At 41.1% G+C, this 25233-nt stretch overlaps 1 protein-coding gene across 1 annotated transcript in view; it reads left to right on the forward strand.

Moving 5' to 3' along the window:
- The first annotated feature begins 1607 nt into the window (after positions 1 to 1607).
- Tox (thymocyte selection associated high mobility group box) overlaps positions 1608 to 25233 on the forward strand; it is a 311520-nt gene continuing 287894 nt past the window's right edge. The window contains exon 1 of the mRNA XM_008832094.3: positions 1608 to 1997. Coding sequence (XP_008830316.1) covers positions 1896 to 1997 — 102 coding nt within the window. The 5' untranslated portion in view covers positions 1608 to 1895. The remainder of the gene's footprint in view (positions 1998 to 25233) is intronic.

The raw sequence follows: 25233 nt of genomic DNA on the forward strand, positions 1-25233 counted from the left end.
TTTTGTGCCCCAAAGTCTTTAAATATTGAGTGGACTTCTTTTTTGAGGTTTCTTCTCACCCCAACCTCCACCACATTACTCTTGAAGGTAAGAAGCAGTATTCTTGCTACTTAAATCAAAGAGAAAAAGGCCGAGCAATGATCCAGGAAAGGTTCCAAAAGGACTTTCTTGGAAGAGAGGCCTAAGGATGCTAATTTATCATCCTTACACAGTGTCCATAGTTTCCCCAGATCCCTGCCCTTGAGTTGTACAGCAGAAGATAGCAGGGAAAACAGTACAGAGCAGTTGCCAACCACCATCACGTGCCTAAAGGGTGTAGGGTTGCACAATCGCCTCAGTACACTCCTTGGGGCCAGAAACAAGTGGAAATGAACTTTTGGCTTCTTTGCAGGGCGTTAGGCACACGTCGTAGTGGAGGTGAGGCGCTCACTATTGACAAAGTAAAACTTGTCCATCCCCGCTTTGACATCCCTCAGATTTTCCACTGGGGGAGCAGGAGAATCTGCTGGTCAGTGACCAAGAGTCCCCAAACTGTCCCAACTTCCATGAGATACGAAGTTGCAAGCTTCCTGGCTGCAGGAAGATATGGGTGATAACCTTATCCGGCTTATCAGTTTATCAACCTGAGAAATGGGGAGTGAGGCGGACTGTTAAGAGCACTGTTGGGAGCCCAGCTATAAAAGGAGAAATCCCTAAGGGCCAACTAATAAACCCAGATATTTTCCCTCTAGCCCAACGGTGTGCAGATAACTTTTTCCTTATTTACCCCTCCAAGCGCCCTGGGGGCTTTTTGTGAGTCCCCAGGGCAGGCTTATCCTACAAAGACTTCAGTGGAGTAGGGATGGCAGAGGATGGAGGGAGGACCCAGAGGCTCAAGGGAATCCCACGTCTGTACCACACCCCAGGGAGCGCAGCTCCCCGGCCAGCTATCAACTTGGGCCCTTGGACTACTGCCCACTCACAGCTCCCAGAGAGGGCTCCCTGCGGCAGCCAGGCAAAGCCACCTTCCCTGGGCGGGGAGGAGAGGATGGCCGTGCAGCGGCGGAGGTCGGGAGGGAGGAGGGGTGCGAGGTGGGGGCGCTGGGAGATGGGTGGGGCCGGGGGCGGGGCGCGGGGCCGCCGGGCGGGGTGCGCCACAGCGCCCCCTTGCCGCGCATTCCCCGCGGTGCCCCGGGCCTCCGCTGCTCCGCGCGCCAGCCCCTTTGTGTGCGTTCACCCACCTCCACGTACCCGCCCCGGGAGGCTGACCAGGGCACCGCCGAGGCTCCCCGGGGTCCCGCAGCCCCTGCCCGGCCGGCCGCGCTCCGCTCCTCCGCGGCTCTCTCGCCCACTCCGCCTCCCCACGGCCACAGCCACTGGGGTGCAGGCTGCCAGCGTTCCCCCCGCGATCAGTACCCCTCCAGACCCGGGGCGCTGGTCCCCTCCACCCGCTCTTCTTCCCGGTCTCCTCACTCCCCCACCCCAGGCCTCTAACGTGGAGAAAAACTCAAAGCAGAGCAAGTCAGAGTCTCCAATAAAACGCCCAGTACCTCGAGCCCGAGCGCCACTGCCGGGCGGCGAGGGGCGCGGGAGGCGGGGATGGGGCGGGAGGGGGCCCCCGGCGCCTGAAGTTACCTGCGGGCGGCACGGGGAGCGGAGCAGGCTGCGCTCGGCCCGCGGGTGCGCGCCGCGGCGTGGGGAGAGTTGAGCGCTTTCCCCCCTCTTTTTTTTTTTTTTTCTTTTTCTTTCTTTTTTTTCCTCTTCTTAAACAAACCACAAACGGATGTGAGGGAAGGAAGGTGTTTCTTTTACTCCTCAGCCCAGACACCTCTCTCTGCTCCTTCTAAGCTTGTTTTTGCTGAGCACTTTTTTTTTCGGAAAGGGAAAGAAAAGGAGTTGCTTGATGTGAGAGTGAAATGGACGTAAGATTTTATCCACCTCCAGCCCAGCCCGCCGCTGCGCCCGACGCTCCCTGTCTGGGACCTTCTCCCTGCCTGGACCCCTACTATTGCAACAAGGTGAACGCTCTGCTTTTGTTTGCTCGGTACTCCGGCGGCGGCATCCCGGGAGGGGGGCGGCCGGGCCGCGCTGGGGACCGGCGGCTGCAGGACGCGGGTCCCGGGCGCGCTGGGTCCGCGGCAGCGCTCAGTGCGCTCGCGGGGGAGTCACCGCAGCGGCTCCGGGGGTCTGCCAAACACCGCGATTGTGCGGAAAGTGACACGCTTTGCTCGCATTCCTTCCTTCCTGCGGTTCGGACTAAGGATCCCTGCCTAGGTTTGCTGGCGGCGGTTAAAAAAAAGAGAGAGAAGCCACGGAATACTTTGGGGGTGTGTCTGGGGTCCGGGAACTGAGGCAGAGTCAGAATTCAGTTTATTTCCTAGTTCCTTCTCCCTCCTCTCGGGCGGCGGGGACTTGTGCCATCGCTTCCTTACTCGGGATTAGTTGCCAGGGGAAGCAGCCGGGAGTCGGGGTACCAGGACCCCGGAGGCACCCGGGTCCCCCACCGTGAAAATTATTCCACAACTCTTTTGTTTTCCCTGACCTGTTCGGGAGGCAGAGCCCGGAGTTCCGACGCTGACCCGGGTGGCCCAGGGCGTAGTGGGCTATTAGGGTCATGATTTAGGGGGACAGCTCCGGTTTGGGGTGCGTGGAAATTGCAAGTTTGTTGAAAACCAGGCTAGAGCGTCGCGTTCAAGTGCAAAGCTGTGGCACGCAACACCAGGCAGAGGCAGGGTCCCTGGCGGGGCTAGATCAAAGCCTGTGACCAGGGCTGCCAGGGTCACCGGGCGCGGGGCAAGGCGTTCCATGATGCTGACCCGAAATGGGGGCGCCTGCCGGAGCTGCTCCGGAGCTGAGCTCGGCCCATGGGTAGGACAGTCGCGGGTTCCCAGGGAAGGTGTGACTCTCCTGGTTTCTAGCACGCAAGTCCCAGAGCCAGAGGACATACAGGGATCTGTTACCAGGAGCAGCCGCAGGCCACGGCTGTCCTCGCCGCCGGCTTGCTGGACGGGTCTAAGCAGTCCGGGCTGGATTGAGGTTGGCAGGGAGAGTCTCTGAAACGCGTGGCGGGCCTTCTAGACGCCCAGTTTTAGCTTGATGATAAACCCACCGGATTCTTTCAGTCCCTGCGAACACTTCACGCCGACCCGTCGGAGAATTCCACGGGGGAAAATGGTTGGAACTCTTAACGTTTGTGTTGTGGGGAGTCATCACCAAATAGCTTTTAAACGTGATGCATAGATGTTTAACGGGTTGCACCCTGGGACCCTGGACTCCCTACCACGCGACAAACTCATAGCTCCAAGTCTTGGTCAATAGGGACACACGGACGCACGCGCGCGCGCGCGCACGCGTACACACACGAGAGAGAGGAGAGAGAGAGAGAGAGAGAGAGAGAGAGAGAGAGAGAGAGAGAGAGCTGTGAGTTACGTGAACCTCAGACATCACCCCGTGGAGAAACAAGTGGGTGCCATGTCCACTGTAAGATTCACTGAAAGGCCTGCAATGTGTGAGGATGAGGTTAGGAGTTAGAGAAGAGAGCAAAACCAGAAAGACTCCCTCATACCAGGAGCCCTTTGCCAGGGGCAGGTTGAAAGGTGCTGGAAACTTTAGCAGGCACGAAAGAGTTTGTGCGATGAAGTTTCATTATTTGCTGTTAACATTCTTGTAGTCTAAAATAAAAATACGTCTGATTTTAAAACGCAAGATTGTGTGTTTATCACTTTTAATTTTGCTAAAACAAGAATACTGTTAATTTTTTAAAAATATCATCTCTGTTTTGGAGATTAAAAATCTGTTCCATAGTTGTTACCGGAACTAAAACATCAGAACTATGTTGGCGATGAAACTGGACAAGTCTTATTAAATTTATCAGTGATTTTAGGCTTCAAAAAGAAGGTAATGACTTGAATACACATTTCACTTCTCTTTCATGTGATAGTAGGGTCAGATTTAATTTAAAAGTTAAATGCTTTGGAAAATCAGGAATTACTTCAATATATTAAATCATTTTCCAATTAAGTGCCTTAAATAATTTTAGTGGGTTGTGCTGTGAATTGAATAAATTAATTTTGAAAGTCTTCACTATTTCTTTACTTGCTCATTGAAGTTCTTTTTAAGTCACACTGTGTATAAGAAGCAAACTGTTCTTTTTAAATGCAAATTAGCTGTCCTTTCTATAGACTAGTTGCAAGTCTTCTATTTAACTTATCCAGGGAATAATGGATTTTTAAAAATGCAAAGTCATTTTTTTCTTGTTTCTGCTAGTAGGGAAAGATCTCAAGGAGATATTTCTCCAGAGACTTTTCTCCTGCCCAGCCCTGAGTAGCAGTCTATCAAATATATTTGTCCCTGAACTTTGATTGTATTAAATATACTGAGAGGGTTTCAAGGCCCCACAAAGCCCAGGCACTTGTGTTTCCTACTCCATCGTGATTTGCATGGGTATAAAATTCCTGCCCAATTCCACTGTTTCTGTTACTTAGGGTTTAAGGGTTTAGTCAGCTAGTACTCCTTGTTACAGTGTCTTAAGTGATGCGCCGAGATGTGGAAGAAAGGCAGAACTTTGAAAAAGGTGAAGAAATCTGTATCTATATTTAGCCAAACCCAAGTTGGATCAGACTTACTAATACAGACAAGACTGTAAAGTAACCCTTGTCATCTGAGCTGTAATGAATGTGTAGTTTATTGGAAACAATGGTCACTTTGTCAAGTTATTTGTTTTTACTAGGGTGATAAGATCATAAATTACTAATTATCTTTATTTTAACCTGTCAGCACTTTACTATGTAAGGTTGGTATGCTAAATCCCAGTAGAACTAGTACCTTTCTGTGTTTTAGTGTGTTACAACAGTAAATATAGTTTTCCTATGATACTTTTCAACATCAGAAGAGTGCCTAATTGAGAAAAATGAATATCCTCTTTCTGAATTTTTCTGAATGGAAATGTGGTTGTTTTACTCTGAGGACTTCCCAGCCCTGCTGCTCTGTCCATTGCCAAAACACTCCCTGGATTTTTCAGTCAATAAACTCTGTAGGAGGCACATTTGGAGACAGTTTAGCCCAGTGCTCTATTGTAAGAGCACTGCACATTATGAATACATCATGGTGAAACTGACCTTCATTTTCACGTAGTCTATTGGGGGATCGATGTGACTGATGTCAATTATGGCAAGTGTGGAAGGCATCCCTTCCTGTATACAAACCACCACAACTGGTGGCATAGTGCTGGCTTTATGTAGGTCACTTTTTGAAAGAGCAATGGAGCCCAGAGACTGGCCAGAAACATGCAGACTGGAGGGAACAGTGCTCACTTCTTGTAACTGAAAGCACAGTTTCTATTGCAGACTTGAAAGATGGGTACCGGAGTGGAATTTCATCTAATTAGTCTATTTTAAGTAACAATATATTCCTTAATTGAACTGAATGTTACCCAAAGAAATAGGATTAAATGAGTTCTCAACTGGAGTTCAGTAGCAAAATATAGTCCTATTTTTTTGTTCTAGTTGAAGATGTCAAATCATCAGTTTAAACATATACCTACAGACTAATAACAGCTGCTTTCATTTTCGTAATGCAGTGTCATTTCTAAAGATGGTTTTCACTGATTTTATGCTAAAATAGGACAGAGACACAGCACTTTTTCATTTTTACAATGATGTGATGCGTTCAGTTATTGCTCAGTATCTGCCCACATAAGGACTACTAATACAATTATGTTATGACATGGTTAATGACAGGGATGCTGACCCTGGCCAACAGTGGGAGGGGAATAATGGGCTTTACTGTTCTCAGCAGTTGCTTTTATGGGATCATGTCTGAATCTTCTAGTAAGTCCTACACACAAACTCAGGCTTTAATACTAGTTACATACAAAGTAAGGAGGAGTGGCCATGTGGAATGCTGGGATTTTGTACTGCCATGACAATGGACAGTAGACACTCCATGTAGCTGCAGGAAGAAGGACCACTGGTCATGAGTTGGCTGGGAAAATGCCAGGACAAATGTTGCACCTGTGGTAACTTTTGAGTAAACATGATTCATTATACTCACCATGAAAGCTTCTTTGAGCTTATTTTCCTTTTTATAGTATATCATGCACTGTACTTAAATGTAGCAAACTCATCACACTTAAAATACAGGATTTTCACATTAACATGGAGCTATTGTGCCTATTTTAATTAATAGTTGTAAGAGGAAAGAGGAGGAGGAGGAGGAAGTGGGGAGGAAGGTGAGGGTTATAGGCAATTTAAAACACCTTGCTTGATTAGCCGGTAGCGGTGGTGCATGCTGGTTGGATATCCTGAAGAGGCAGAGGCAGGGGGATATAGAACATCTTGCTTGATTAGCTCTTGTCCAACTCTGTAACTTGTAGAACTTCAGAAAATCCATAGTTGATAGTCTATATGTCACTTGTGTAATTAAAGACCCCTTGGGCATTATATGGCCTGGTACCTTCCACAAGTTGCCAAATTTTTGGGGAGAAAGTATAAACCAAGAATTTGGGGCACTAAATCTGATATCCTACAAAACTTCAAATGTTGCTGTCTTGACTGTGGGATATTTTAGTGCCATCAATTCTAGTTTTTAAATGTCTGTGTGATGTATCTTTGCTCTGGAAATTGTTACTGAATTCACTAAGGCTGTAATGAAATGCTTCTTCTAATCATGTGGTTATTAAATAAATAATTAAACAAAATAAGTTAAAAAATGTCTGTGCCAAAGCTTTAGTTATGAAGTCTACAGAGATCTTATGTTACTTTTAACACAGCATTTGTATTTTAGTATTCTGACAATTTATTGTACATTTTTAAAGTTACTGGATGATAATATTAGGGAGACTTTGTATTTTGCTTAAGTATAAAATCTAAAGTCATATTTAATGTGTAATTGAATGTATAGTATAGGGTTTACAGTTTCCTTAAATGGTGTGCTTGCAAAAGGATTAAGAAAAAGAAAGCAGTAAAGAATGAGAAATTGGAGAAAGCAGGGAAATAAAAGTGTGACGGTGGCTTCTTCGGTACCATGGGACTTGGTTTCCAGTGTTGGTGTGGGGACTGCTTATAGTGATCCTTCCACATTATTTTGTGTTTTGTGAAGGGTTCAGTTCAGGACGAATAACCCGAAAATCTGGAGGTGGGGGATAGTCTTCTTTAGGTATAGCAGATATGTTCTAACTCTTGTTAAACTTTTACTAGGCCACCAACTAGAAAGTTGAAAAGACCTTGTCGATATTTCTAAGTAGTGGCCATCTTCCTTTCCCGACCTCACTCAGCCTTAGCAGCAAGTCTGTCTAGGTGTCCTGGTTTCTCAGTTCCTGACCAACAGCCCCTCCCCCCTGCCCTTTACTCCTGGGACAAGCCTGGTCTAGCTACTGTCCTTCACATTTTTCATCTGAGACCAGGAGGGCTGTGCTCTCCACTCCCGGCTGTCCTCCTGCTTGTAAGCCTTTGACTTGATCTGGCTGCTTTGTTTCCATTCCTGGTCACACCATCACCATCATAATCATGTCATCCCATCCATTCTTCCTCCAGGATTCTGGTTCTATTTTGTGCCTGGTTGGAACTCTGAGGCCCATACCCATCTTTTAAAATCCTGAATTATGTTGTTGCCCTTTCCCATCCCCCACTTGACTCAATCTCATAGTCATACAGCGATAGGCTAAGAAAATTTGATGTGGTGCTAAAGAGGAACAGTAGCTGAGACCACCATATTCTTCCTCTTTCTACTCAATATGTTTAGAGTCAGAGATGAATGCCATGAAGTCCTTCCTTAGTAAGACAGCTTCAGCTTGACTCCAGAGCAGTATGAAGATGAGACTACAGTCCTCAGTTGGCACACAGTAAAATTAAGTGGCTCACACTTCCAGAGAGAGAAGGCTTAGCATGCTCACATGTTCCCATGGGAACAGGCGTATAGGTAGCTAAAATGGGAAAAGTTGACCATGTAGGGTTTATTGAACCAATCACGTCACATTTAGGACATATGACCACCCTGTATTTTAACTATCTGAATGCGAGTCTTAAGTATTTCCAGGAAGTTCATAAGGTAGGGTGCTACATTTTATTCTCAGTAAAAGTGAACTGTAATATCATGAGTGGCTGAAACACCATTAATAACTGTATCTTAAAAATATTACCAAGCATTGCTTAGAACAGAACATATGTAACCAAATTCTAACGTCTAGATATTTAGGAGAAAACTCAACTGCATTCCATCATAGCCATACAATACTGTGACCCCCATCTGTCCCCCAGCCTCACTGTAGTCCTTGCTTGTAAGAAGCTTTCATTTGAAGCACCTAGATACAGCTCTTGTTTATTTAAATTGAATGTTTAATTTGCCAGTTCTAAATGTACCATGGTTTTCCTTTCATTGACTTCCACTTTGGGGTTGTTGATATATTTTCAGTTGGTCTTTTCTGAATGTGTGCTTTTCAGAATCAATGGTCTGCCTTTGCTGATAGTGATTTGTGTTAATGGACTGTCCTCTAGGAGCCTGGAGTGTCAAAATGCTGCAGCTTACATCTGCCCTAATGAATTTGAGAATTTTTTGTTTTAAACCCTCTATGCCAAGTATTATCCCGAAGAGCAATTTCTCATTAAAAACAGTTGGGTTGTAGACTTAAAAGTGTGGTTTATAATGGAAGTGCCAACAGACTGTTAATTAGAGCAGTTCTTCCATCCTACTTGGAGATGTGGAATCCACGTTACCCAGGATGAGTGCCTTCTGATTCCACCACGGCTCCTGCTACAGTATTTTGCTATGTACTTGGACGATGAAGTGTGGCAGAGAAGCAGGAGGAGGCTCCTGCCCGAAGAGGCTGTATGTCCTTTCAAGACAAGAGTTGGCAATATTTTCCTAGACCTCTTTAATCTCTGACAAGTTTGCCTAACTTGGTGAAAAAGTTTGACGCTAACTTTTAAAAGCAATCTTTGGTTTCCATTTTACTCAGAAAAACCATCACTGACATGTCTTTACAGTACCAAATGTCGTGACACCTGTGACCCTATGAACAATTTTCCTTTTTTCCATGTTTCACCTGTAAGTTTTAAGTGATTCTTCATTAGCCCAGGGTTTATTATGGTCTTTTATGAAGTGATCTTGAAGAGATTCCTAATGAAATGAAGGCATAGTTGGCCGATAAGAAACTTTGCCAATGGGCAAGGAAATAACATATATTTTGAGCAACCACATGATCTACAGTAGTGACAAAACCAGCTCTGCATAAAATGCCCTTTGACTGAGGGCTTGGGTGCCATTGGTAAGGTTTTCTTCCTTGCATGGGAAATGTGGATGAACACACATACAAACCTGTATTCTATGCATATGAATGTTTGGGTTTGTGAGTGTGCTTCTGTGTATCTCATGGTCCTTGATCTATTTCTGTCCATAAATGTGTGAGATTATCCTCAGTGGCAGACTCTATCAATCAATGTGCACAAGAATAGCAATTAAAGGAAATCATCACAGCTACTTGGAATCCCCAATGACTACTCCCTTTTAAGAAACTTAACGGTATTTCAAGGGGAAAGATGCTTTTGAATGGTAGGGTTTTAATTGGACATACTATCACCTAATAGACTAGAGATCTAGGTCTTTCTGAGGAAAACCCCAGGCCTTTCTCAAAAAAGACTTCATTTTGTTGACAGCTTGAGATGAAAACTCTCAAGGCTGTGTTCACTTACTCCTGGGTAAAATAAGCCTGACAATGAGGGAGTGTGATTCCCTTCTGCTCTGCTGTTCATCTTCTGGAGAAGCCTGACTTTGCTCTCAGGCTGGTTAAAGTCCTGACGCTAAACTCTCATGTCACAGGCTTCTATGTATCCAGGAGAGAAAAGAGTGTGTACTGGAGTGCATGGAGTTTTATTTAAATTAAGAAACCAGTAAAAATAGATGATTTTGATGTCATTTGGTGAAAGTATTCAACAGCAGAAAACAGGAGGCTGTAGAAGGACCCTGTGCTCAGCTCATTTCTATTTCTACCACCCTAATGGAAAGGAAGTATTCTCAAAAGTTGCAGACCAGTGATTCTTTCTGGAAGTGAATGAACAAGATAAGATTTCTGGAGGGTCAAAGACAAATTGAGGAAGATGTTGATAATCCCCCCAAGGGAGACCGCTTTTTCTTTCTCACATTCAGAGGCCTTGCACCTAATGAGAGACATGCTTTTGATGGGGACAGTTCCCTGAACTTCCAGAAATTAAAAGTTCAAAAAAACTTCTCAAGAGAAAAGTTCCAGACTTCAGGAAAGCAAGTTTTCCTCTCTGTCCCTCCCTCTGATGTATGGCTCGGAGATTTGCAATAGATTAATTAACAAACGGATGAACTGGGTCTACAGAAATTGCAATTATGTTAAAAGAATATCTGCGGATTCCCCCATTTCCTTAAGTCTTTTAATTCAATGAAATGGTTACTTTAAAGAATGATGAGAAAAGTGTTGCATGCATGAGTATCTTTGCAGCATGGTAAATACCAGCTTTTTTTGAAGCTAGTACCCTTCACCTAAAATGCCAGTAACAATTGTATAAAGAGGAATGTTAATAATAAAGAAGCAAGATAACCTTTCAGCAAAAGTGTATTTTATCATTTGGCAGATGCAGTCATGAACATTAATCATAGAAACCTGCAGATAGTAAAAGCGTAATATCAAAGCTAATGATTTATTTTATGTTAATGACTTTCTGCTCGGGCATAAAAGACTGCTCATAATGGACTCTCAGAGCTATGTTCGGTTACTAAGGCTAATGGGATAATCTTTCCTCACCCAAAATTAAGCTTTTGAAATAAATTACGCTGTTATTTTTCAAGGTAACTCTCAGAAATTTACTGCAAAACTAATCTTTTAAGAACTGCTTAAAGTAATAAAAAGAAGAGAAAAAAAAAACCAACATAGTTTTTCTAGTTCATGTGAACAGTTTTACTTAATTAGGGAAAGAAAGTTTGCATGCCTGGTAATATCACTGCCCCTCTGATACTGGAGAATTTTCAAGTCAGACTTGTGTGGCCCACTCTGCCTTTTGGGAAGTGTGTCCAATCCCACAGTGGAACACATTTTCCTCATCCATTACCAGCCGATAATTGAGCCAAATGCTACTTAGACGTTGGAGTATTTCACTGAGAACTTTGGAAAATCATGTTTACAATTAGTTATAACCAACATTATATTTCAATAAGAGATAATTTGCCTGTTAAAGTTCACATAATGTGCTAATCATGTCTGGTGGTTAATAAAGGCCTCCTACCTCACTCCCCTGATGGCTATAAAAGGCTATTATATCCATGGCAGCAGTTCAGGTACAGCTGCTGCCTGTTAATAATGCATCATTGTCCCACTAATCAACACAGCAAAGGTCAGCACCCCTAAGCACCTAAACCACCTAGACTCTTTCCAAAATATTTATTAACACCTTCATAGTGTATCTGTTCATTTTCCGTAGCCTCCAGACAGTGAACTCCATTCCAAGCTACTTGAGTGATAAAGGTTTCATAACCCAAGCTAGGTTGTAGAAGTGTAATATGTATTCATGCTAATCTTCTGCCATAAACATGTTTCCCTTTCCACAGTCATTGACTGCATTAGTGTCAGATTGTTATAACCATGAGTCCTTTTATAATTCTCACACCGAAGTGAGAAGAGTTTCAAGTCGTATGTGTTATTTAAGGAGATCTTGGGGACTAAAACAGCTTTTCAGTAACCATAATCATCTCATGTACACAGAGCGACTCAGGCAAGGGGAAGGTGTATTTAAAATAGAAATAGAAATAATGTTAGTATATAGACCGATACAGCAGTGAAAGATTGTTTTCTTGATTGTTCTTTTGGCCTAGAAAAGCAATAATAGTTAAAGCTTCCTAAGCCATATCTTCTAGACACAAAGAACATATTCACGTGAGATTTCCATTTTGCTGGAAAATCACACAAATCGATAAGCCAGCATTTATCTGCATTAAACTTAGACAACAGTTTATAGGCATGGTGATAGTCTAGTTGTCTTCCGACCCTCTGTTAATGTTTATCTAAGATAATCCTTGTTTTTATGCCCTTCAAGAAAAGGCAAATGTTGAATGAATAAGATCTCATTTTCTCATCTTGTAATATTTTCTTATGTTTTCTGTTACTAGTTTTGATAACCATGGGTGTGCGTGTCTCTGTATGTGCATGTGTCTCTGTGTTTCCCCTAGGACTTGGGAACCTTAAATGTTTTCAGAGGAGAAAAAAATGAAAGTCAACTGTGTTCCCATCATCAAGAGGGCTAGTGGGAGGAGCCTCAGTGGGGGCAGCACTCAGTGTACAATGGTGCATTTGTCATGCTTTAGATATATAATGCCTACAATCAAATATGTACAGGCGCAGTTGTGATCTCTGAAGTCCCTGGCTCGGTGCCATTGTTTGTAGTCTCTACGGTTGTCACACATTGTTCTTTGCACATCATACCCTTACAGCAGAATTTGACACAATTTCTAGCTTTCAGCCCTGCACCATTTTCATTGCACAGTGCACACGAGTTTGACAGGGTGTGTTGAGGACAACTCTGGCAAGCAATTGATATTTTGAAGTGGCAAGCGTTTCAGCAGCTGCCTGCTTGTGAAAAAGGAATGATAAGATATACTGTATTGTTAGTTTCAGGGAAAGCATTAAGGTTTAAGCTCTGTAAAAATGTACACATTATTCGTCAGTGGTGAAGCAAGTCCTTTATGTTTTTAGAGCTTAGCTCCCTGGCTGATGTGAACTACAATGACATTGGTCAGTAAATGAATAGGAGTTCTTTGAATTTGAACTGCTGCCAATTTTGCACCAACAAAGGAACTGACAAAAGAAAGATTTTATGTGAAATGCAAAGCACACGCAATGTTTTGGGGGGTGGGGTAAGGCGAGAGAGAGAGAGAGAGAGAGAGAGAGAGAGAGAGAGAGAGAGACCCACATCACAACATATTATTCGACATATATTTGCAAGGAGGCCAAATAGTTAAGACACATCTATTTTCCATGGCTCATCAGCGCTAACCTAAGCTGTTTAAAAAACCTGTTGTATACACACACAGGCGTTCAGAATATGTTCCTATGGAATGTGGAGTGTTTTTCTAAACATTGTACTGTGCCCCCAAGGCCTGTTGGCAGAATATCAGAGTCACCCACTGCTGGAGTCCCCAATTTCTCTCTCTCTCTCTCTCTCTCTCTCTCTCTCTCTCTCTCTCTCAGTGGGAAATTGTACTTTAATCAGTTATGGCACTTTCAGTGTGTAACGTTCATTAACAAGGCGATTTGTCATGACTTAATGGTCAGGATGCAGCCTCTCTCTCAGTTACAGAGCCTGATAAGTAAAAAGAAAAGTATTTCAACATCTGATAGCATTAACTTGTTTCAAATTTGTAATCCAAGGTTAGTTGCTCAAAACAGACATAGTAGCAGATTAAGAAGCATCCTGCATTCAGTTTTCCTGTGCCTGGTTTATGGATTTATGGCTCTAAAGCACACTAATACTCGCTATTAGAAAGGGCACAATCTTTGATTAGATGTTCAACAGGAACTAACATATGAGGAGAGTGCCTTCTGGGTTCATCTGGAAAGAATTTATGTGCATAACATTTTCTATAGAGCTCCATAAATTGAAAGGTTTGATGCATGCCATATTTCTCACCTGATACATATTCTTCTCCTGATTAAAAAAGTCACTTTCCCATTGGTTGAGAAACTGGTCAGTCAGTTTTCTTGTTATACTTGATCTATTTTGAAGTTTTAAAATCCAAGTGCACCTACTTCAGAATGAAGTAGAAATAACATGCTTCTCCAGCAGCCTGCTTTGCAAAGATCATTGTTCATTGTTTGAAACAAGAAAAAAAGTTTCAAAGATCCCCCAGTTGCAAAGCGTAGATTCTTTGGCATATCTTCTATTTTCTCGATATGACATCACATAGCTTGCCAGACAAAATCTTGTTGACATTTTCATTTTTAATGAAAGACTCTACCCTTCAGAACCTAATGATTTCTTAGACACAGAACCCAATCGTGGCAAGAAATTCATTCTTCCCAGTAAGAAAAGCTGTTACTGTTTAAGTTCCTGTGGAGCGGTTAGTTGGTACGCTTCGCTGAATGTTGTCAAAAAGGCTTTCCTCATGATTGACAACCCGGCAGGAATGTGAATGGAGATTTTAATTGCGTATCATGTGTGCATATCAGAGCGAGTGAATTCATGACTGTGCTTAGCTCCATATCTCTGCAGGTCAGCCGTGCCAAAAAATGCTCTTTCATGTGCAATTTTCCAAAAAGAGAAAGGTGTGTGTGTACTAAAATCATGCGTTATTCATTTCTGAAGTGAAACACTGGTGTTCTCTTAGCTTCAGAGTTTGAAAGTGGAACAAAAATCTATTTAGAGATTTCTTTCTTTTACCCTCTGCACTTATAATATACTTGGATGATGTAAATTCTTTTCAGATACAAGTTGGGAAAAGTCTGCCAGAACATATTTTTCTTACGGCACTTGCTATACCAAGTGTGTTCATCGTTTTACTCCTCCACTAGCCCTCCCCAAAAGCACTTTGAAAAGAAAGGAGGAGGAGGAGGAGGAGGAGGAGGAGGAGGGGAGGAAGAAGAAGAAAAGCCTAAGACAGTGGGAAAATTGCTGAGGTCAACTATCTGTCTAGAACTTGCAAATCTTTAGAAAAGACCCTGTAGAGGGTGAAGGTGAAAAAGAAAGAATGTGTTTCTGAGCTATGGAGAATTCGGAGCTAAATTAGATCTGATTTTCTGTAAAAAAAAAAAAAAAAAAAAAAAATTTTAAAATAAAATGGAGATTTTTTTTAAAGGTTAAAAAAATCATTCAATTTTATGTTTTCAGGGTTCATTCTGAGTTCAGTATTGTACAACTGTATTAATCAGCAGAATGGTGCTTACTGTAAACATTACATTGATAAATATATGAATGCTAATTTAGGAAAATTGCTCCTTGGTTGATAACTTAAAAGGTCAAACATTTATTTCTGACCATTTCTTTGCCAGTATGTGATGCTGGAAATCTTCCATTGTTGAAATGCCTTCAACACAATATGCATGTGACTTTAAAGTGGAGTAAAAGTTTCTTTGTAAAGTAACTTTAGCTACAATAACCCCCGGGATGAATCAAGAACTTATATTAATGTAAAAGCAGGAGAAAACTTTTTAAGGAAGACACAATCTGCAAATTTTTAAGTTTAGTACTTGGGCAATAAATTCAGCACATAGGTACTTTTCTGTGTCATTTTGATTAGATGAGAAAAAGATTAGTACCTGAGCCACTTTAAATATAAACATGGTAATAAGGGGGAGGGGTGTTGGAAGGATGGTGGCTTTATAGTCTTAGGATGTTCCAAGGGGATTTAACTTTGTTCTGGGTTTTAAAATGTTCTCTCAACACATTTTAGAGCTTCCCAAATGGCCACTGATGATTCAGCTTCTATGTGTAGGGTGGCCAAATGAAGGCACTACTGTGCCTTTAAAATGCCAGAGAAAAATCTGTTGTATTTTAAATTTTTGGCTTCTTGTATGGGGTGACATTTTTCTAATGTTATGGAAGACTGTTTTATACTATCTACTGAGAACTCAAGCAAGGAAAAAAAAAATCTATTTACAAAATGAAAAAAAGTGTTCAGCTGAGTGCATTTCTCTTCTCAGATGATATTCTGGTAATGAACTTTATCAAGCAGAGAACGTTTCAGTAAAAGTATTAAAGTAGTTCCCATTTCAGCTGCCTCACTTGAGGCCACGGCGCGGTTTCTATCATAGGTTCTTATTTTCAGGTAGCCTCGATGCAGCTTCATACAAATATTTGCAAAAGGCTGAAATAAGAATATTCTAGCCTAAGCTGACATTTTTATTTGGAATGCACTCATTATGAAGCTTTGGGCCTTGGTAATAAGCCATACTTAAATCATTTTTAGAAACTGAAACGTGTTTACTGATCACTACTGAGGCAGAGCCTTACTCTGAGTATGCAGTGGGCAGAGAGAGACTGAGGAATGAGTAAGATCTGGCCCCAGTCTGCATGTGGCTGATGGAGACAGGAACAAAAGTCACCTTAACATGGCCGAAGGAACAGAAACCTGAGGTCACACCGCACGGTCGGAGGAGAAGCCGTGGCCTGAGGCTGGAGGAATCTGTGTTGCCTCCAGGAGGCGATGGCAAGCACTTCAGTTGGCCATAAAATTTGGGCAGCAAAAAAAGAGGAAAATTATTTCTAAACTTTTGAATTACTTTTTAAACTTCTACTTTTCAAAATGGCATCAGGCAGTTTAAAATAGGAAGTATGGGAACTTGGGGGTGTAGCTCAATGACGGAGTGAATACTTAGCCTGTCTGAAGTCCTAGTTCAATCCTTTTCACCAAAACAAACCAAAGCTCAAAAAAAAAGAAGCCAAGCAAAACACTAAACAAAACAGAAAAAAAGTATATTAGAGCTACTAACATACAGTGTCATAGTTAGGAAAGAGAGAGAAAAATGTACCACTTGTTCTGTGTATTAACTAAACTACACATAAACATTTAAATATAGCTTTTGTTCCTTCCCATTACGAGGACAAATTGAAAATGTTGGAGTCACAGAATTGTTGGTTTCTGAGAGGTGGATCAGTGCTAATTGTCCATACATCAAATGTTTCTCTCTAGTGAAAAGCTGTACTAAGTCTGGTCAAAGCCTGCAGATGAAGAATGCGTGGACGTGTGTGGGTTCTAGAAGCAGAAGAAAGTGATATTCTGGGTTAAACCACTGGTAGGAGGTTAAGGACTGAGAAATCTGCAAGGACAGTGGGGTTCAGCAAAGAGGAAGGGTTCCTTGGAATGAGCCAGTCTCTCAGAAGCAGGAAGTTAGGAAGACACTGTTCTAAACAGAATGGGTTGGGGAAAGTTGGAGTGAAAAAAAAATGCTTCTTGTCAGTGGGTAGAGGTTTGTCCCTGTTAAGAATGTACCTGCATGGCACGGTGTTACACATCTGTAATCTTAGCAGTGAGGAGGCTGAAGGAGGAGAATCATGTGTTCAAGGACAACTTGGATTGCAAAAAAAAAAAAAAGGACTCAAAGGACTTACTTACCCCAGAGTGGTTACACACTAAGATGAGTAATTGTGCATTGATCTAATATTTTATGACTTTTCCAGCTATAGATGACTAAGTTTGGAAGTTTTATACTTTAGTCAAAAGGGAGACTTACTTTAAAATATAACTTCTTAATGATCATAGCCTTGTCTTGTACATGAGCATGTTTTTGATTGATAAGTTTGGTAATTAGTATCAAACAGGGGTGTGTGAACCCAGTCTTCATAGTATACCTGCTGAGTTAATGTCTAACCAGTTCTAATTATGGTACAATATTTATTGAAGTTCTTAATAATGGCTTACCTGAAATTTCTTGCACAATGATAAATATAAATGTGGGAAATAGATTAAAGTGTCCAAAAATGTTCAGAACTCTCAGCACTTTTTGTATCTCACAGTTTTTGAGTATCTACTGGGAAGTCTCTAACTTTTCTACTGAGGGAATTGGGATGTAGAGGGGCTGGAGGAGGAAGATCAGGTGCTTTGGCTTGTCCACATAGGTCTCAGAATGCTCAGAATGACATCTTTTGAGAAATAAGTGAAATTTGGGGCAGTATTTGTATGGAGCCAGGTAGGAAACTTGTCTAGTATTTTTGAGACCCAGCACTGAAAAAAATCTGGGTGTTGTGTTATATTCTGTAACACTTTCATGTCCATTTTAATGTAATTCAGTACTTGATATTACACAGAAGTAAGTCAGCTGCTCTCTGTAGAGAGCTGGTTGAGTTCTGCCATCTTAGCATCACACCTTGCTCTTAGGAATGTGAGTTTGAGAAGCATAGATAGCAGAATGGCCTTTTGTCATTATTTTTAAAATTAAGTCGAAGACTTGTGTGGTACTCTTTTGTTAGGTTATCCTTCCCAAGGAGAGCAGACTATTCCCCCTATCTTAATGCTTTCCCTTGCCATTACTAATTCTCTCCTATGATTTGAAGAGAAATTTTGATGGAGGAAAAAGTCAGATAGCTCATACGGATTTGGGAGGATAAGATTCCTGTACAAAGTGCAAATCGATGATGCTTGATGGATGAAGGCACTCAAGTATGCTCTTGTATTGTTAGGCGTCAGTGGAGACCCTCACTGCTAAGAAAATGGAAAGTTCAAAGAAGGGGAGGGAAATGTGAAGAAAATCAAAGTTATGGTGATGATTTGGAGAGGGACTGTGTAGGACAGAGTGTGGTCTAACAGATGGCAGAGACATTGATTCCCACAACCACTCCTACCCCACAACTCCTCCCTTTCACCTGGCTGAGGTCCTTTATAAGATGCCTGAGATTTTTTTCAAGAACCTTCGAGTTACTGTCTTAGATGCCTTGCCTTAGACTCTGCATGGACAGGAGGCTCTGTTTCTGGGAAACACTCTCTCCCATCCTCTTCATCACTAGGATACACTTAGGTGGACCTAGCAGTATTGGGAAGACAGAAGCTCTCAGTAGGCTGGGTGGGATTGATGGATTTCAAGTGTGTACATGGAAGATTTCCCAAGAAACACTAGTCTACCTATGCCTAGAACATATATTAAGTCAAAGTTGTTATTTTAGTCTTTTTTCCCAAAATTCCTTTTACCTCAGTATGCCTTCCTCTTTTTTTTTCTGTAGATTTTCATGCATATATGACTAATGAATGTTCCTTCCTAATGACAAGGACTTTTTTCCTCGAAGAAACTCTCTATAGGTAGATGATCATTTTAGATTTTTCACCTATACCACACTTAAAATATTTTGAGCTTTTGTCTGAAATGGCAGACTGGAGGAATATTCATTGTATAAGTTGTAGGTTATGGAATTTATTTCTGAGTTCCTATCAAAATGGAATAAAAATGAATGACAGGGAAAAGGAGATCCCTTAGATCCAATTTCAGGGCATGCTTGTGGGTTTAGGAGCTCATGGCACAAGGCTGCTCTGGATGCAGCTTTTCATGAGTGGGATGGTGTTTGTAAACAGCTTTCATCACCTAGCGATGGGGCGTGTTCTGAAAGATGTGTTGTCAGGAGATTTCATCTGTGAACATCTTAGAGTGTACTTACACAGCTGCATCATGGGATGATAAGATCTTATGGGACCACTGTATTTGTGTCCTACCATTGACAGAAACATAGTTATATGTGCATGTCTGTATTGGTTATTTACTCACTAAAATTTGTCTGAGGAGTTAAGTGCCAAGAACTGTGCTAAAATTGTGAGCATAGGAAAATATTGTGCATTTGAAGGAGGCATAAGCTTAGATATAATTTAAATAACTTTATTAAAAGAAGATGAGTGAACCAAGAATGGATCAGACAATTTCAGTATTCCGCCTAAAGCCTGTCACTGTTCAATGTGGAATAGCCCCATGTTCATTTCTGCCTTTCCTCTCTCTGCTCCTTTCCATTTCTGTAGTCTGGATGAGAGGCCTGAGAACCAGCTTTCCTTGCTCTTTTGAAAGTCGTGCTGGGAGAGCAACTGATAGCCTGGGGGATACTGTGACTTGGTAACTTAAGTCAATAGTGATTGTTTATGAAGTAGCCAAAGGAATAAATTTTTAAAAATTGAAATTCTAGTCACACAAATATTTAAATCTTTGGAAATTTGAGTTAGGTACCATTCAAATATAAACAATGGGTTTGTACTGTTTTTCCTCTGTTGCTTTCATGGACTAACATCAGTTGCTCAACATTATCCAATACCATTTTTCTATCTGAAGCCATTCACAAGTTCAGGACATTGGTAAGATGGTAGTATAATCACCATTCATTTTGTTCAGGTTCATCATAATGGATTTCAAAACGTAAATACCACTGCCCATTTTAATTTTTTTCTGATAAATTTGGTGTATTCTGTGAGTCAGGCATTACAGGCTTATAAACTAATTCTGTGGATATCATATTTTCTTACCATCTCATTCCTTACCCTAATATGGTATGGAAGCACACTGCAATTACTCTTTCACAATTACTTTATTATATGGGCTGAAATATACTCCTGAAGCTCTTATTACCTTTCCAAATACCGTTTGCACAGACCTGCTGATGGCTGTCAGCAGTGCTTCCTCTGGACAATCAGCCATTCTTAGCGGGTTGTGTTTAAATTCAGAACAGCACAAATAGAAAGCACCTCTGTCCTTGCTGATGAATTTTTAATGCTCAAGCATTTATAATAATTCAAAAGACTTCATTACAACAGCATGTGGAATTAGGCTCCTGTGTTTTAGGATGTTGGATCTCTATTTGTGATCTTTGTCAAAGAAAATACTATTCTTAGTGTGTATCTGTGCCTTGTAGCAGCCTGAGAATCACGTTGTCAACCATGTTTAAGAGCTTTTTCCGTGGAAGAGGTTGTTTAAGATTTTCTACTTCAAGTAATTTGTTTAAAACCTCTTCCATTCTCCATAACTGAGTTTTATGGTTAAAAAAGATACAATTCTGTCCCATGTTTTTAAAATGGAAGTTGGAATGCTGTATATTCTGATATGGAATACATTTACATTTAATAATGAAAATCAAGAACCTTTCTTTTATGTTATGAAGAGAAATGTTCTCATTTTTTTAAGCCAGTTCTTAGGGTCTTTGAGAGTCTTCCAAGAAGAGGTTTGGTTGACTTTAGAGCCATATGGTGCAGTCTGTTATCCTCATTAATGAAGTTTTTCTTCACCATTTTATTTCACTCACACACTCTTCACATACTAGAACAGCTACATGAGCAGCTCTTATGAAGTTATGACATCTATAAAATAAATAACAGGAAATTGTCAAAATATAATCACCTTGTATGATTTCCTGCTGCCCGATACCAACACAGAATTCTTTAAAAAATTAGAGCCAAATCCTAATACCATAAATTGTATTTTTTTCCTATGTTTATAATGTCAAATGTCGAGAAACATACAGATAATTTGTTGTGAACCTCCAGGTCTTTCAGAGTGCTTAAAAATGTGACTATACTTTTTAAAAACAACAGAATTATGAATTTATTTGGTTCAGGCCATTGTCTTCCAGTTATATAGATTCTGGTTAGTGATCACAATGTATCAACTTGCTGGCTGAACTCTCCCATTTCTAGCTGGGTGGGGTGGAGTGATGCCAGTGGAATCGCAGGACTTGGATACTAATGGTAGAACTAAGCAAAAGCTTAAAAAAAAAAAAAAAAAAAAGATCAGGACAAGTTACAAAATTCTCATCTTTCTCTTCTCCAAAATGACAGGCTTGACATCACTAAGATTGCTTTGCAAACCAAAGAGTAAGGGAACCCACTGCTTTGTTAAACAGTAAACATCATGCTAAGAGGTTCTGACACCAAAAGCAACAGGTGCCGTGTCTGTTATAGGCATCATATGTATACCGCTAACACTGTTGCCATTTATTCTATATCAGAAAGAGAGGCATCATCACATTCATTGTACTCCATGCAGTGAGTAACAAGCACAGCAAAGTAGGTTTCCAAGAGCAACACGTACTTTGCAAACACTGACTATTTTCACTGGTTCCCTCATAGCTCTGGAACAGCAAACTTCACTGCCTGGGGATGGTATAGGAATCATATGTGGCCAAAGGCAAGTGGAGTTTATCGAAGTGGCAAGTGAGAAGGCATTTCCCTAATGTTTTGTTGTTCTAGGAGGCCAAGTCATGAACTACATTTTGGTAAAGGGATTTGAGGATCAGAAAACCAGGATACAGAAGACAAGTGTCCAAAGGGTCCAGAGAATTGGGAAGGACATAGAGAAGGAAGCTAAGCAGCCCCACAGTTATTATTGTGAGGATTCTTGTGTCTATAACAAATCCCAGCATTTCTGAGTCTATGTTAAATGGAATGTGTATAAACTTTCAAAATGGACCTTGTCAACCCACTGTATCTTCCACAAACAATATCTGCAGGATTCGGAGAGGCAGAGTTCCTGACTTCAACAAGTTCCTGATTTGTGCCCCCCACCAAAGATTCTGTTAGAAAATCAAGAAATGCAGAGAAAATAGATTCTTAGCCCTAGATATTCATTCAGTCAGTTGTTCTTAACCTTTTTCGGTTCACACATCCAAGTAAATGTCCTAGAAATTCTGACAACTATTCTTGAAGGAATTGATTGTTCAGATCCTTAAAAAAAAGTTTCAGAAAATGGAGAAAGGCACCTTGCATGGATATGTTTTTGCTCCCAGCTCTTTTTTATTTTTATTTATTTATTTTAATTATATATATATATATGTATATATATATGAGACTGTTTTGCTTACATGTATGTATGTGCACCTGTGTGGTGTGATGCTTGTGGAAGCCAAAAGAGGGCATCAGATCCCCTGAAACTAGAGTTACAGAGGAATGTTAGCTGACAAACATGTGGATGCTGGGAAGCCAGCCTGGGCTCTGTGCAAGAACAGCAAGTACTCTTAACCACTGAGCCACCTTTCCAGGCCCCCACCCCCGGCTCCTTTTCTATGTTATTGAATCTGGTGGCCTGAGTCCTCAGGTGCTTATTAGGCCACATTTTTAGATGTTCGTGTCAGCTGTGCTTTTTCTTTGACTTTGGCTCATTACAATTCTTATGCATTTTACCTTTGCTGCATCAATATTCTATCCCTCTCCCCACATTCCCCTGACCAGATACTGCCACATCTAGTTTATCTCTGTTAATGCAAAGATAAATGCATTATACAAATAAAAAAATAATACGAAGAAAATTTTAATACAAATTTAAAGACTCCTCAGGAAAGATGGTTAATATGTTTTGGCAAACTGATTTGATAGCCACTCAGCAAAGCACTTCTGAAGAAAACTTTTATGTATATACACATGGGAATACAATACTATTATCATGTTTCTGAGCCATCATGTTTACACTTTCTAAAACTTTTATAGTTGAGTTTCAATTCCCCAAGGAAACATTGGGGGTTATCTTTACCATCTTATTCAACCTATTCAATCAAGGCCAAAATGGAATTCACCTGAATGCTAACTTTTGCACTGAGATAGATAAAGCGTACCCCATCAGAAACTGTGGTCAGTCTCCTTCCTCTAATCCACTTACTCAGACTGATTTGTCTCATTAATACACTGACATCCTAAGTCCCATGAAAAGCACGATAAAGAAGTTTCAAACTAAGATGCCTCTAGACTTCTGTGGAAGAACACCCCATTTGAGTACAGGACTGGAAAGAATGGGAGCTTCTGCTGAAGGATGGTGACAGAGCACCTGCAGTGGCTCCTGGCTTTCGCTGTGCTTGACTAGCAGCTTCCCTGAGGTCTCAGGTCTTCAAGTGAGCAGAAAAGTTCCTCTCCAGAGCACCTCTGTGCCCCTCATGACCTTTCATTTTCTCCAAAATTACCGGAAATTATCTTTTACCCATTGTCTGCAAATGGGACTTACATCAGCTTTGTTGTGGATTTCTAGGTTGAGTTTCAGGAGCTTCACTAAATTATAGACTCTTAATCTGTATGTGCCGCAAGATTTTCAGAATAGTTTCTAAGCTATTATAATACAATCTGTTCCTAAAGAGAGAAGACCTGACTTTCACATTGGATTATAGATCTCAGCTATATCTTTAGTCACTTTTAGTTTTGGTTTGATGAAGTCAACAGTGTTCAAATGGCTGCTGATGTTATTAGGCGTGCTAATGGGTGTTTAAAAATTAAACTAATTAGAGTCATTTTTGAAACCATGTTAGTCTGTTGTACCAGGTGATAAACGTGTGAAAGAGACATTAGTGTTCCATTTGTACTTTTATTAGTAATTTGATAATGAGCAATTATCTTTTAATTGGCATTGTCCTCTCACAGTTTTCAATGGATTTGAAATGTACAGTAACAACTGGCAGTGGGGTTGGGTGGGGAAGGAGATCTCTATTTTGTTATAAAAGAAACTGAGGCCGAAAGTAGTTGAGTGACTTAGCATGTAGCCAGTGCATGAGGAATGGGGGTGTACTGAGGAGTAATGGAAACATCTCCACACACCTGTTCTACAATCCTCAGCTCTGTTGCATTCAGACAGCTCTGGAGTAATGAGCATTCCCCCTCCCCCCCCCAGCCACTCGCCAGTCAGGGTGTCCAGGGGAATGCTCTTTGTTTTAAATTTTGTTGAAGCCCTGTTTTTCACAGAATTTCCTTCATTTTTGTTACTATCAATGTCATTTTTCTTGCAGGGTATTCTTGGGAGAATTAAATGCCAGTATAGTCAACACTGCCAGTGCATTACATAAAAGCAACTTGAAGTGAATATTAGAAATCGTAGGTGTGATTTAAAAAAAAATTTTTATTCTTTTTACCTGATGTGTATAGTGTTCTGCCTGCATGTATGTAAGTGCACCATTTCCATGCAGTGCCTACAGAGGCCAGAAGACGGCATCGGATCCCCTGGAATTGGAGTTATGGTTAGTTGTTAGCCACCATGTGGGTGCTGGGAATTTAACCCAGGTCCTCTGCAAGAGCACCCAGTGCTGTTAACTCCTGAACCAACAATAATGGTAGCAACAGCACACAACCTCTCAAGCAAGTATTTTCTCTGTGTGTAGTTGTGGTTTCAAATTGTATCCTCAAATGAGCACCATCATTCCTCCATTCAGTACAAAATTACAAGACCACAGAAGATGATTATATGTAGTTCTTGCCCCATGGCTGTCAGAAAACATTTTTATAATGATGGAATGATGGAATAAGATGGTGGAAGTGGCATCGCTGGTAAAATTGGAATACCAGCAGCCCATACTCAGCTTCCTCTATACCATTCTTTTGGGATACAGTCTAGCTGTGGCATCAGCAAGACAAAAAACCAGGTGGAATGCCCTTTCTGTAAGAACCAGAATGGAAAGTGACTGGAATGTATGTTTCCTCTATGAAGTTGTCAGGGGAAATGTAAACCTCCTTGGAGGCTCAGATGACTTTAAGGAATGTGGCTCATTCTTCAGAAATGTCAAATCTGTATACTCTGCCCCACTCCAGAAATCTCTCTGCACTGATTCAGGCCAAATATTGGTTTGCATTTCTTAAGTATTTTAAGACTGGTGCTGAGGTTCAGAGGTAAAACATTTGCCTAGCATGTCTTAGGATCCTTGGTTTGATCTCCAGCAAATGAAATAAATAAATAATGACAAAGTGTTTCCAAATTAAACATTATTAGTCATAAGAACAGTAGAACAAATGTAATAATGAAAGTAATATTATGAATCTTTCAAACCCAATAATTATGGAATGCCTAATATACTCCTATAATAGCATATGATTATAATATTA

This window comes from Nannospalax galili, unplaced genomic scaffold, assembly GCF_000622305.1.
Source record: "Nannospalax galili isolate Female #2095 unplaced genomic scaffold, S.galili_v1.0 scaffold796, whole genome shotgun sequence".
Lineage (NCBI taxonomy): Eukaryota > Metazoa > Chordata > Mammalia > Rodentia > Spalacidae > Nannospalax > Nannospalax galili.